This window comes from Lutjanus erythropterus, chromosome 10 (assembly GCF_056507025.1).
Source record: "Lutjanus erythropterus isolate fLutEry1 chromosome 10, fLutEry1.hap2, whole genome shotgun sequence".
NCBI lineage: Eukaryota > Metazoa > Chordata > Actinopteri > Lutjaniformes > Lutjanidae > Lutjanus > Lutjanus erythropterus.
This window is the reverse complement of record NC_139326.1, coordinates 15,053,922-15,067,698: the sequence shown is the minus strand read 5'-3', so window position 1 is coordinate 15,067,698 and position 13,777 is coordinate 15,053,922. Positions and strand designations below refer to the sequence as shown.

Genomic DNA, 13,777 nt, shown 5'->3' with positions numbered 1-13,777 from the left:
TGCATTATTTAAGTTTCAGCCATTTTTTGCCAAAGACTATGTATTCATGTGCATGGATCTGTAGATTTATACATAATGCAATAATTTCTATTTGCATACCAACAATACATTCTGAGTAAAGTTCAAGTTTAATTTATCTGTGAGAAAATCTGTTGTTAACTGGTAAAATAAAGACAATAACTGGTATATTTGGGACTATCCATAATGGTTGGTGAGGAACTATATACTCTGAGATATTAGTCTTATCCAGTGGATATGTGGAAATATAACATATAGCCTAAACAAGCAACAATGTGTTAAATATGCATGTTTTTAATGTGAAAATACTGCCTAAATAAAGAGCAGTGTTCCCAGCAAACTCCAATTGACCTTCTGTCTCGAACTACAGATGACTTTCATAGCCAGAGGAGGGGTGAAAAAAACACTCCAGCCAAATCTCCCCCTCCTCAGTATGAGTTCTCTTTCTCTTTCATGGGCTTTAAGGTAATCTACAACTCAAGCTAATGCACTTAACACACGAGCCTGATCCCCGCTCTCTGTGGTGTCTAATTCCGTTATAGCCCTCAGTTGGTGGGAAATATCTCTCCCTGCCAGCGATGCTTTCTTTTGACTGTGCTGACCTAATTTTGGTCACTTATCTTGTCGCTGAAAACACAGAGTATCACACTCCCAGCCCACAGGAGTATTCTCTGGACTCAGTTTCAAGGTTGTGGAGGCACACAAATTGCACATTGTGCGTATGGATTTGTGTTTTTTTTTTTGCCTTTGTTATACATGTGTAGGAACATAGTGAGTAGGCAGAGTGACTCAACGCAACTTCCAAAAGACCACTTCGGAGGTACTGAATGTTGCGTGTGTGTGTGGAGGAGGGCTGATTCAACAGTAAACAGCATAGAGGACCATGTGTCACACACGAGAGAGGCGTATAAAGGAGCTTGCTTCAGGAGAAATAAGGGAAGCAACAAATGCGGCGCACCTCCTTAATCTTCTCCTTGCAGAGTTTGTACTGCTTCTTTTGATTATCCAGAAAGGTGGTCAGCTCCTTCTTCTGCTGGGCCACGATCTGCTGCTGGAACTTCTTCTCGTCCGCCAACGCCGTTTTCATCTGGGGGACACATGAGACAGGGGGCAAGGGGCAGTTAGCACAGCTGGAGGCCTCAACTTAATACAGCTGGTTACAAGCTCTTATTAAGCAGGGTTGTACAATACCACCTAACATCTATCGTACGTCAGGTTAAATGATCAGACTGACCTTTATCATGATTAACTGTTTCAGGCGTATTTCAACTGGAAAACAACAAGTTGTTGTTTTCTTGCTTTATTATCATTATAATCTGAATATTTAATACTCTGTGTGTAGTATGGTAGCCAGTTTAAAAGAAGCAGGAGCAGATTTTTGGTTAGATAATTTTATTTTTGCTGTTGTATTTTGTCATTATTGCAGTGGAAACATTGCCACTTTTGTCCATGTGGGTCTATTGTGTACTGTGGGCTTTAATATGACTTTTTCCATGAACATGATTTCTGTTTGAGTCATGTTGTATACATTTTCCATCAGCAATGGTGGTTGTTCAAGAGTGAAGACAAGACCTCCCATAGTAATTATTTTAATGTGAGAGAATCCCTAGTGGCAAAACTAATATATTATGCATTTAACAGCCTTTTCTCAATGAAAACGAAAATGCAGATTAATCAAAAATAAAATAACTGTTTGTTGCAGACCTAAATCTCCTGTTAGCTAACTCTTGATATGCTGTATCATATTATAGTATGGTCAGTTAAAGACACTGGACCGTTTATGCTATTAGCTAATGTAAGTTTATAGACATTTAAAGAAAGTTGCAACATGAGCAACTTTAGGTCTATAGGAGCTATAAAATGTCAGGAGTTTGATCAACTAAGAGAGAGAAGTCATGATTATAAAACCACCACAGTACTGAAGGTACTTTTGATCAAAGTATCCTAAAATGGCAGATTTAGTTGCGAAAATAAGCCATTGTCAAACCAGAGGACATGCCGCTGATGTTGAGCCAATATCTAGTGACTTGTTGGTTCAGCTGAGTGACATGTTACTCATATGTGACGAGTGACATTGCGTGTTTATGTTTCACGCTGTTCTACTGTACATGCAGAGATATACTATCTCTCTGGCTGGTCTGGCAAGCTGTGTGCTAATCACACAGATATGCAGTTTGTTTATCAGTGTGTGACATTCTGTGACCCATTTCTGTCCTTGTGTTTCATCTTTTGTATCATTGGGTGGCAGCAGTCAGTAAAGTCTGAACAAAACTTTCCTTAGTGTTTCCTGTGAGACCGAGGTTTGAGCTTAAACAGTTCAAAAGAACGTGATTGTTGAACAACTTTTCAATAATCTTTCCTCCAGCAGCTACGCTGTAGAATCGTTTAGACTTCAACATGTCCTCCCCTGTTTTTCCAAAGCAGAAGTTATCCCCCAGCCACCTGTTGCATAGTACATGTAGGCCGCTGTGATCATCTGTGAAATAGCTTAGGGGTTACTGTACGCATGAATCCACTCATGTCCCCCCACAACCCCACCCATCACAAAACCCACCTCCTTCTCGGTGTGCACAGCGTGGCGTTTGGCCAGCTTCTCCAGCTCGATGTAGGCATTGTTGGCCTGCGTCTCCACCTCCTTCTGCAGCTTGAGACGGTGCTCGTCCATCTCGGCCTTCAGCTTGTTCTCCAGGGCAATCAGCTGCTTCTGGTGCTGCCGCCGCATGCGCTTGTAGCCCGACATCTGCTCCCGCAGCTCGCTCTCCTGCTCATGCTCGTGGATCTGCTTGGTCACCTGTGGAGAAAGACAAGTTGGAAATTGGATGATGTGACCACTGTGATATCTGAAAAGCACATTATATAACACATACACTACAGATTAAGGGTGTTAAAATATGGAGTGCACCCAAACAGCAACACTTAACATGTCACCTGTGCTTAAATAAATAATATGAAACACTGATTTATGCAGGTTATCCAAGAAGAACTGACAACAGAATTGAGTCAATACTGTAGGTATTACAGATCAACTGTTGCAATCAGTCAGAAAAACCTGGTCTCTATTCAATAATTTATTATGATCTACATAAGCAAAGAAGACCATCCCCAAGAAGACTGTCTGTTTCTATATGGTTATTCTTAAAGCCTGCCACCTGGTCAGATCCTCTGTGAAATCAGATGAAACAAGTCTGTGTTTACATTTTTCCAGGTAAAGTTACAGTGAGCACATTTTATTTAGATAAATAATATTTTTGACATTATAGTTTGTGATTATTATGATGGAAACACCACAGCTTTTGTCCACAGGGACCTCCAAAATCAACAAAATATGAAAGTTCCTTGTAGTAGATTTAAAATGAAAAAGAAATACTGTGAAATCCCTTTAGGGATTTACCACTGAAGCCTAACAAAAGCCCTTTCATCTGACCATTGCACATACACAGCCACTGCATAGATCAGGCAATCACAAAGGATCTGAAACATGTTTAAGCCCAAAAGAGGAAGAAAAAAAGTTATCCAAAACATAGTTAACAAGCTGCAGAATTTAATTTAATCTAAGACAAGGAACATACTGGCATCTTAAAAACAATGTCACCCATTTTTTGGAGTAAAGCCTGCCCCCGACACACCAACCTGAGGACAGAAAGGGTTCTCCACATCTAGGTAGTACTCGCTCCGCATCTTCTCATAACTTCCACCTGAACTCCTCAGGCCAAACATGATGGCGACTTTAGCCAAGTGCACCAGCATCCAGGAACCTTGTGCAGCATCCTATGCCCAACAGAACCCTGTCTGAGCTCCAAGACCACCCTGAGACCCCACCCTTTACTGGACGACGACCCCCCTCACCCCCGCCCCTTCCCTCGTGCCCTGGGCACGCAGCGGCCAGGCAAGGCAGGCGTGTGAACTGTGAATGAGGCAGGCCGACCACACGGGCCAACAAGAGCACAGAGCGGCTCTTTAGTTGGGCTAACGCTAAGCGGCGGACAGCAGGTGGGTCACATGAATACCTCATTGAGAAGGAGTGAGAGAAGTTGGAGGAGGGTGGGGGGGTTAGAGAGGAGCAGGCAGAGAGATGAGGGGAGGAGGTGGGGGGTGATTGCAAAGGAGAAACAGCAGATGGAGAGTGACTGGGAGAGAGTTAGAAGGGAAAAGAAAACATGGAAATAATGAGAAGTAAGATGCATCTAAAGGGAATAAGGGGTGGTGGGGGGTCGGTGTGGTAATAGGTGGAGGTTGAGCCACCGCCGCCTCCGTAATCTCTGCTGAATCAATACCCCACTGTAACAGCAGCACCCAATCCTAGTCACTTGCCTCGCTGTCACCCTGCATGCTGCCACAAAGGGCCAAGTCACGTCATGTGACAACTTCTTTCACACAAGGCTCAGGGACTGGAAAGGAGATCATATTCAGGGAGAGGAGGGGGGGCATGCAGGCGAAAGGTGAATATTCCAGTCAGATCAGTGGGAATCAAGCAGCTTAGTTATTTTGTTTGTTTTGCAATTCAATTCTATCTTAAAAAAATTTAATGTTGTATATTAAAGGCTATAGTTTAATGAATGGTTTTATGAGATGCTTATCTTTGCCTTATAGTGTGACTGCAAGGTAAAGACCTGAAAATATTCTTAATGTAGCATAAGGGGCTAAAATACCTTTTGTTGCAGACACTGTCCACAGCAGTACATCGCTTGACATCTATGCCGGTGCCCCTCTCTGTTTCTTCAAACTGGGGGCATGCCAGCTAACATCTACTGTGGGTAATACACTGGCTGTGGATAAGTGTACCTCTTAAAACCCTACATCAAATAATTCAAACTATCCATTTCAAGACATGATTTGTTGAACAGAAGAAATGCCATGCCAGAGGTGACAAATAAGAAGGGTGAACAGATACAAACGGTGTTGTTATATTTTTGTTTGTTTGAGAGGGACAACAACTGCCAACCCTATCACCGCTTACAGATGAGAGGTAACAGCTAAGCTGAGGAGGACGCTGTTAATGTTTACATTTTGTGCTTGTCACAAGCCTCTCGATCCTCTGCATGATGATACAGTTGATGGACAGTAGAAAGAAAACAGTTCATACAGGAAAACTGTTCACAATCTTCAGTAACCAGGTCATGATTTCTGTAAAGAGACATTGCTGTTGAGTTTTTCAAATATATATTTTTGAGCCTTGAGCGCCACAAGCCAAGTGCCATCTTGCCATGTTTGAGAGAAGGCAGACATTTCTACGTCTGATATCTCCAAAACTGAGCAACTCACACCAAAATAACCTAGATGGGTTAACAGCACTACAGGTGAGAGGAAACTGATGTGTTTTTGATTTTGGGGTGAACTCAATGAATATCAACAGTACACTTTGGCAGTTTCAATAACTCCAGTTCAATAACTGTGAACTGACCCCAGCTCTGCTCCTAAATAACCAATCAGATCCACTGCAGCTTTTAAACACACATTTACTCAAGTGGCTGGTAACACTTTAAAGGACTTTGAGAAATTCAGTATAAAGGATATGAGTAGAGCCAGTTCAATTCTTCATTTGGTTGATGATTTGAGTAAAAAGCCTTTTTTCGGACAGAATTCAGTGTTGCAAAGATGACGTTAAATCTGCTGAAAATTGAAGCTGCTCTGCATAACACTGAGATTATTTCATGCCAGGAGATAAAAGCAAGAAGGAAAATAAAAAATAAATACATAAAATAAAGATACAAGTGAGGAGCTCTTTTATACACCTAATATTTCATTGGAGAATAGAAGACAATTATTTATTCTTCCAAAAGACTTGCAACAGTCAGGTTCTTCCTTAATTATATTAAGAAAAAGTTTAACAGTTTAAAGCCTGACTGGCTCTTTTCAGGTACATTATGGAGGGTCATAGCTGTACTTTGAATGCTGCTACAGATGTATAGTAACATATGGTGAAGTCGTCTGGCTACAGACGGGAAGCGAAAAGCCTCTATAGACCCTCGTTTATTGTCCTGTTTTCCTGTAGATGCACAAATGTCGGGGGGCTCTGTGTTCTCATATGTCTGTTTGGGCCTCAAACGGGATGCAAATGCAAAAGAGGCTCATCTGGTTTAAACACAACCTCTAACATTTACCTGTGAAATAAGTCCTTTAATTCTTTTCTGCTATATAACTACATAGCAGATACCGATAAGTCATACTGCTATGAGCTTTAACTGTCAGTAAAAAGAGCTGACTGATGGGGATGGTGCGTGTTTTGATGTGTCTTAAACTTGACTGTAATCTGCTGTTGTTGACGTGCTGATAGGTTTACAGGCTGCCAGGTTACAACCTGCAACCGAGAGCTGAAGACAAGTCAAGAGGCAGATTCGGTGAAATATTTTACAACAATGTCATCTCTCGCATGGCCTTCAAGCAGTTATTTCATCTGACCTATAATAACCCCTGCCCTCCCTCTCACACGCTCACATTCGTTCCCCCTCTCGCTTTACATCCATCTCTTTCTGCCGTATCCCTCTCGCCTCGTCCTTTTCCCTTTCCTGCCGTCTCCCTCGATAATTTCCCATCTTTTTACTCCACATCATCTTTCGTCTGCCCCTCTCTTCAGTTTTACCCCTTCCTTTTCTCCCTCCGTGTTTTTCCCACCAGTGCATCAGATCATCGCATCTGTGTGACAGAGCACATCACCCTCTTTTTGCCTCTCTTCCCCACTTTGTCAGTCCAGATTTCAATCTGCACTGCTCTTTTGTCTCACCTCTTTGTTTATCCATCCTTCTCACGCCCTGATATCTGTGACCACCACATCTTTATCTCCAGCCATCGAGCTTTTTCATGTAATTTCAACCTTTCATCTCTTAGCATCTCCCTCTCACAACAATTTGCTCCTTCATCTTGCGGAAATGTGAAAATTCAACAAATTTCTCACTGTTTGTACACTTGTATCTTTGAGGATGCAACTTATTGCCATCCCTTCTTCTTGTTAACATTTTCTCTTTCCCTGTTCTCCATCTTCCTCACTCTCCCTTCTCTGGCGATCCATCACCCCTCACCATCTGGACCCCCCGTTCTTCTCCCTCCATCGCTCTTTGTCTACCTGCTGATTCCAGTCTCAGCGAGTCGAGGCCAATCTGAGGACGTCTGCGCTCGGCAGAAAAAGATGATGTCATCTCTTTCAGCGCCGGCGGGCAGGACTGGTGCTATCGCACGACACAGATACTGTGGTTTACACGATGCTGCCTCTTTTCAAGACAGGCAGCCTCAGTTACACAGAGCTGCCGGTGCCACCTCAGCTGCTTACATCCAAGGCATTTTAGTTTGACTTTAATCCTCAACTTATAATGAGCCAAAATAGTTTTTAAACAGGAACAATATTTCTGTGATTTTTAAGTGATGCTTTCACAGATAAATGATAGGAAAAGTAATTAATGAAGAGCTGGGGAGAGGGAAGATGTTCTTTTTCTTTCTAAAGGTAGATTTTTGTAGGTACAGGACAGAGGATACAATTAAAGGAGCAACACGTAACACCCTAGTGTTTAAAAAACAAGTACTGCAGTTGAAATAGCGAGTTTAGACAATATATTAAATAGGTTGTGGTTAATTTATTTAGTTTGTGCTACCTGACTTGGTGGCCGTTAGCAACTACAACTGTTAGCTTGGTCAACAAACAGTGTGCTTGTTGTATGTTGATAGCCACTCCAAAGCTTGCTCTATGGTGAAGAGCAGGCTAAGCGACTGACAAACAGTCTGTGCTAGCATCCACTGACAAAGGTGTGGGCTTACTCTGCTAGAGCGTTAAGCTGGGCACTCATATTAGCAGTCAGGAAAAAGAGCTTCCTGAGTATAGCGAGAGGATTAATCTGGATGCACAGGCATGCTGCGTCCACCTCCACTTTGACATGAGCATCACAATCTCAGTAATGGTATAGAGGTTTCCAGCTTGGGGGTCACAAGATCATTTTGTAGAGCTGTCAGATGAATGAAAGACCATTTCAAAATTTATCTATTTCATTATTAAGTTTTTTACTCATAATTATTACTCATAATTATGAGATAATATGTCAAAATAATGAGAAAGATCTAATAATGTGCTAGTAACTATGACCATATAGCATAATTATTAGTTCATAAGTCATAGTTATGACAAAAATTATGTCAAATTCAGGTTGTTGTCTGTTTTAGGTCATGGGGTTCCCTATTATTTTCTACATAAAATAACACTGATTTAATTTTTTTGAGAAAAATTATTCTACTGCTTGCTTCACTGGATAATTTTACATTTTTAGGCCACTAAATTGTATTCATATTACAACAAGAAACATACAACCAGTGACAAGCAAACAGTAATTCGTTTTCACACACACACGCCATAGCGTACACTCGCACACTCAGGTATAATTTTGGATTTTAAGGGTCACAAATCAAAAAGGTTGGGTCACTGGTCAAGAGGCTCCTGAGGTTGATGCCGAGAGCGTTACAGACAGACGTTTGAAAGGAACCTGACAAAGCGTTATCTCTGTTTATCAAGATGTCCACAGGAGAAGTAAAAATCAATGGATGCATGAGGGTGGATTTGTTTTATTCATCGTCTCACTGCTTCTGTTTTATGGGAACCTTCTTCATTGCATTTATATTTTCTACCGGCAGATTTTTAAGGTGTTCACTGGAATTTCAGCAAGGCAAATTTCTACTGCTGTGTGAATGCAGATTAAAGGAGACTTATGGTCACCAAAAAACACAGCTATGGCTCTAAACTATCAGTGGTTCACGCTCTGGTCAAGGACAGTATGAGGACACAGACGCACATTTTCTTTGCTCATGTTCTCTCATGTCTGGTTTAAGACCTGATGGCAGAAGGGACTCGCAATTAAAACCAGAGGGTCATGGATGAGTAAAAACACACACACACACACACACACACACACACACACACACACACACACACACACACACACACACACACACACAACACCACAACTACTTACTAGTTACTAGAGCTGGTTTCCATGACAACAGACAGGGAGGGTGAGAGATAAAGAGAGACATGGAGAAAAAGAGAGAGAGAGAGAGAGAGAAATCCACCCCCTTCAACTCAGAACATTGAGTCAGATCTGAGAATGATGTATTATCAAGTGCGGGAGACGGAGAAATAAAGGAGAGGGCGGAGGGAGGGGAGTGGTAATGTGAAGCGTAGTACAAGAGGAGAAAACAAAAGGAGTGAAGTGAATGAGAGGAAAGACAGCGGAGAAACAGAGATCCTTTGCAGAGACTGGGACGAAACTGGAGAGCAGGGACAGAGGCACAGACCAAAAGATGGACTGATGGAAAGAAAAATAAATATTAAAATAGGTGGAAAAAGAGACTTCAGTTAACCAAAAAAAAAAAGCACAAGGAAAGGAGAGCGCACAAAGGGAAACGTCAGTCCGCACATGGATTGACTTCACATTTCTTCAGCGTGGAGACACTTATATTGTCCAAAGCACGTCACCTCTAGACTTAATGTTAACCTGACACATTAACAGGCAGGTTTTAAAGATACTGTAAAGCGACAATAAATGTGTGATCTGAGGCTATCACACCACAGAAACGTGATATTAACCACCCAGCCAAAGTTGAATGAAGTATGTAAAATTAGGTCGTAAAAGTGCTGTTTGTATGTCGGTTCATGAGGCTTATATAGTGTTGGGGAACCATGGCTTTAACATGTCACAGAGCCATGTTTCAGGCCCGCCCAAAAAACTCTACAGGTCTAACTCTAGAATTCAGTGCTACATAGCTGCTGAAAACATGTGAAAACACTGGGAACTATGTTCTAACATGTATACTCCTTTTTCCCGTTAGACAGACTTTAAAAGAGAGAAAACAAAAACACTTTGAGGGAAAAAAATATATTTTTTGACTTTTAAATGCAACACACTTTTCAAATTAAATGTCCCACGAATTAATGACCCTGACGTTTTAGGATTCTTGAAAAATGAAAACAGTAGAAAAGAGGAAATAGTTTTGTTAAACTTACGAGTGAGGCTGATTTTATGGTAGCAAAGCGGCCCTGGTTCTTGTAGTTTTGGGCCTGACTGCTTTTGTCGGAGGAGGCCGGCCTCAGCCCTGCACGGTGGTCCCTGTGGATCCCATCGTCCCAGTTGTACTGATGGTCCTGTGTAAAAAACACACGAACAAAATGCTGAAAAAAACACGCACATCCGTAAGTCCACTTGGATGAGTGCTTGATCAGACAAAAAACAATTAAACAAACTGATCTGCACATTGAAAAGCTCCTGCTACAAGGATTTATTGTGGAGGTAAGTGGCATTTTTGGTGTGGAAAAGGTGGTCAGTCACACAGACAATATGGATGAATGCAAACTGAACACAGTCCCAGTGTTTCTTATGAACTCTTATGACAGAAATGTCATCTAAAGGCCTTGTGCATTAAATTCAGCTTGATTGCTAAGAGCTGCATGTTGGGCAGTTTGTGTACTGAGTATAATTATCTCATTATCAGGTAAAAAAAGAGAAAAATCAAAAACCATCAGAGACTTTCCAGAGTAAGTTCATATCAATGATGTTGAACTGCATAGTGCACACAAAAGCCCAACTGCCATGGTCTTATTAGCATTTTAATCATTACTAAAACCACATTTACATTTTGTTACTGGTATGTTGTTACTATTATATTACTGTGCTAGCTATTTTCAGTTTTTTGGCAATTAATTAGATAATTATGATAATTATTCAATTGCCCAACATGCAACTCTTTAATCTCATCTTCTAAACCTACAGATGACATTTTAATCATTAAAGTTTATAGAAACAACATTACTGTGATTTATATAGGTCATATAGGAGTTTCCAGTAAACTCAAATGGCACCGAAGTGAACAAGGAGCATAAATGAAGGTGAAAACCAAGTGGGGCTACAGGACACTTTTAACAGATTCACACTCACTCAAAACTGTGTTAAAACTCTTCCCCATCTTTCTGTGAATTTTTAAATAACAAAATTCCCCATCGATTTAAATCAGACAGAATAAAAAATTTCAAAAGGAATCTTCAGCGTTTGCTAAAACTGTGTCAACTGTAACCTTGCAAAACATGATGAAATGTCAACACTCAATCCCCCCATTAGAAACTGAGTGAACACTTTCAGGAGCCCGGGGACCAAAGAGTCGATTCATGCGAAGAGGGAACTTCATCAGCATCTGAAAACAATGTGTCACTTTCATTTGTTCTCGGCTCAGCCCCTGAACTTGAAACAACACACTGGCTGTCTGTTCATGAAGTGACATCCTTATTCATGCACTGTCAAAATACAAAGAGCAGATGAAGAAAGAGAATGACAGAGCAGTGACAGCCCCTCTCTTCGCTGATTTTTAAGTCATATGAGATACTGAATGAGAATGTCAGGCATTGTGTTGACCTGAGTGTGTGCGCGCGGAAGTGGGGAAAAGGTGGCGAGTGTGTGTCGCTTGTCGACATGTGTACACAGCCTTTGTTCTCAGAGTGTGAACCGTGTCTGTGATGAACTTGAAGCGATCTGCCAAACAGCAAGGATTGTGTTGACGGTTACTATGGTTTCAAGACGGGGGGAGGATTTACACATACACTTGAAAACTGTTAAAGATGTTTGCACGGAGCCATGTGTCCTTTTCATTTCAGAGCGCAGTTATTATTACCTCAGGAAGGAAGTGATTGTACTAGTAACATGGCATTTGCTGATCACGATTGTTGATTCTTAGAAACCTAGGTATATGGCATTCTGGGAAAAGTGTTTACCAAATTAAATAAGAGGACATTTATTGAGAAGGTTAAAAGTCGTCCTTGCCTGTAATCAGGTTTTAGCTCCACCAAGGAGGATTCACATTTGCTGGTGTTTATTTGTTTGTCTCTATAGCACAAGGACGCCTCAAAAGCCTGAATGGAAACCAGTGGAAATTGGTGGACAGACAGGTCTGTGAATTAACACATTGAATGTAACGGTCTTAAACTGTGTTCTGTTGCTGTCTTTTTTGTTTTTTCAGGATTAAGATACTTTTCTTATTCTTTTTTTGCTATGGTGAAAGATTTCAAGTGATGAAATTTTTTTCCCACTTCACCCTATTCCTTTTAGTCACTTTTTCATTATTTGCAAGCTTTTCTGATGTTTCTCTATAACATTTTGCGTGGTGTACTATGGTGTTTTCTCTGGACTAATATTGTGACAGGAGGGAATGAGCAAAACACAAATTTCAATCAGAGGCGGCAAAAGTGCAAACATTCGTTACTCAAACATTCAGTACAGATACTTGTGCAAAAAAAGCCTCTGAACTTGAAGTACAGGCTCTGAAATGTACCTTAAGTATCACTCAATAATTCCCCTCAAATGCATCCAAACTATAGTCACAAACCTGTTTTTAAGATGTGAGGAGTGGAAAGTACAGATATTTGTGTTATCATGTGGGAAGGAAAAGTCAGAAAGTTGTTTTACAGACACCAGAAAACTCTACTTTACATACAGTAACTATAGCTTATTGTCTTGTTTGGCTGATATAATGTTATGTTGGATTATGGTTTGTGAAAACTTTTGTGAAACTTTTATGGTACTGGGTTTGTATTTGCACCTGGGTGAGCATAGTCACACAGCACCTATTCTGCTATTCACACCCACCCCCGTAGTTTGGCTATAAATAGGGACACAGTCACTGTAGGGAGGAGCTTGTGGTGCATGAACCGGTAAAAAACAAAACTTTCCCCCAGGAGACCAAAGTTGAACTCCTGTGTGAAAGAAAGCAAAAATCTTTTTTTTCAAATTATTATTTTCCATTTTCAGTTGTAGTTTGGTTTAGGCAACAAAACTACTTGGTTAGTTTAAGGAAAAGATCAAGGTTTGTCTCTGCCATGTGCACATCGAACAGTTACAAGATTTTGGGAAATGCTTAGAACTGCTTTCACCTATTATCAGTTTGGTTTGGTGTGACTTTAATCTGTCATCCATCCCTAAATACTCACCACCTCCCTCCCACCATCCAACCTTCACCCCTGACCTTTACCTTCTTTGTGTGCGGGGAAGATTCCAGGGTGCTGCTGTAGTCCTGGGGGTGCATCATGGTCATGTCGGAGCAGCTGTCGTCCAGCACCTCCTGCATGCTGTTCACACTGCTGCTCTGGCTGCCCGTGCTGACTGAGGTGCTGGGGATGGAGTGGTTGCTGCCCAGGCTGTTCATCTTACAGCTGGCTGCCTCGCTGTCCTGCAAGTGAGCATCCACACACAAACTTTATTTAACACACGCTTCCATAAATGAAGCCCATGAGTCATTAAATCAGATACAAATATACAAGAAGAAACACAGAGACATCCCCATGTATCTGCATCATTAAATGCAGTAATCTCAATTGATGGAAAATAACTAATAATCTCTGAATTAACTTTGATTAACTTTGAGTTTATGAAGGTTCAATGTGGAGCCCTGCAACTCTTTTTTCAATATATTAATGAGATCTGCAAAGTGTCGAAAATATTGCAGTTTGCAGACAATAAAAATTGTTTTTGTTTTGGGTATGATTTAAAGACGGTTACAGATTGTGTAGTCTGTGAAATAATCAAACTTAACAGGTGGTTTGATGAAAATAAATTATCTTTGACTTGGAATAAAATTTGATTTATGGTTTTCTGTATTAAAAAAAAAAAGAAAAAAAAAAGATCATACCACAGCGCTGACTTAGATGATTTAAAAACATCACCAGTCAGGTCTAAAGCCAGAAATGGATTATTACCTGAAAATAAACAGTTGTTTATATTCAAATGACGAGGACCAAAGAAGA

General features: G+C 40.9%; 1 protein-coding gene across 3 annotated transcripts in view; it reads right to left on the bottom strand.

Annotated features, from left to right (window-relative positions):
• The window catches only part of taok3a (TAO kinase 3a), an 83,883-nt gene that overhangs the window by 8,210 nt on the left and 61,896 nt on the right, over positions 1–13,777 (bottom strand). For 2 of the 3 annotated variants that reach the window (XM_084728361.1, XM_084728362.1), the window contains exons 13-16: positions 13,006–13,203; positions 9,998–10,135; positions 2,573–2,809; positions 977–1,105 (exon numbers count right to left, since the gene is read on the bottom strand). In XM_084728361.1, coding sequence (XP_084584487.1) covers positions 977–1,105; positions 2,573–2,809; positions 9,998–10,135; positions 13,006–13,203 — 702 coding nt within the window. Of the gene's footprint in view, positions 1–976; positions 1,106–2,572; positions 2,810–3,648; positions 3,805–9,997; positions 10,136–13,005; positions 13,204–13,777 lie in introns of those variants that run through there. The other variant, XM_084728363.1, reaches the window with a different exon arrangement.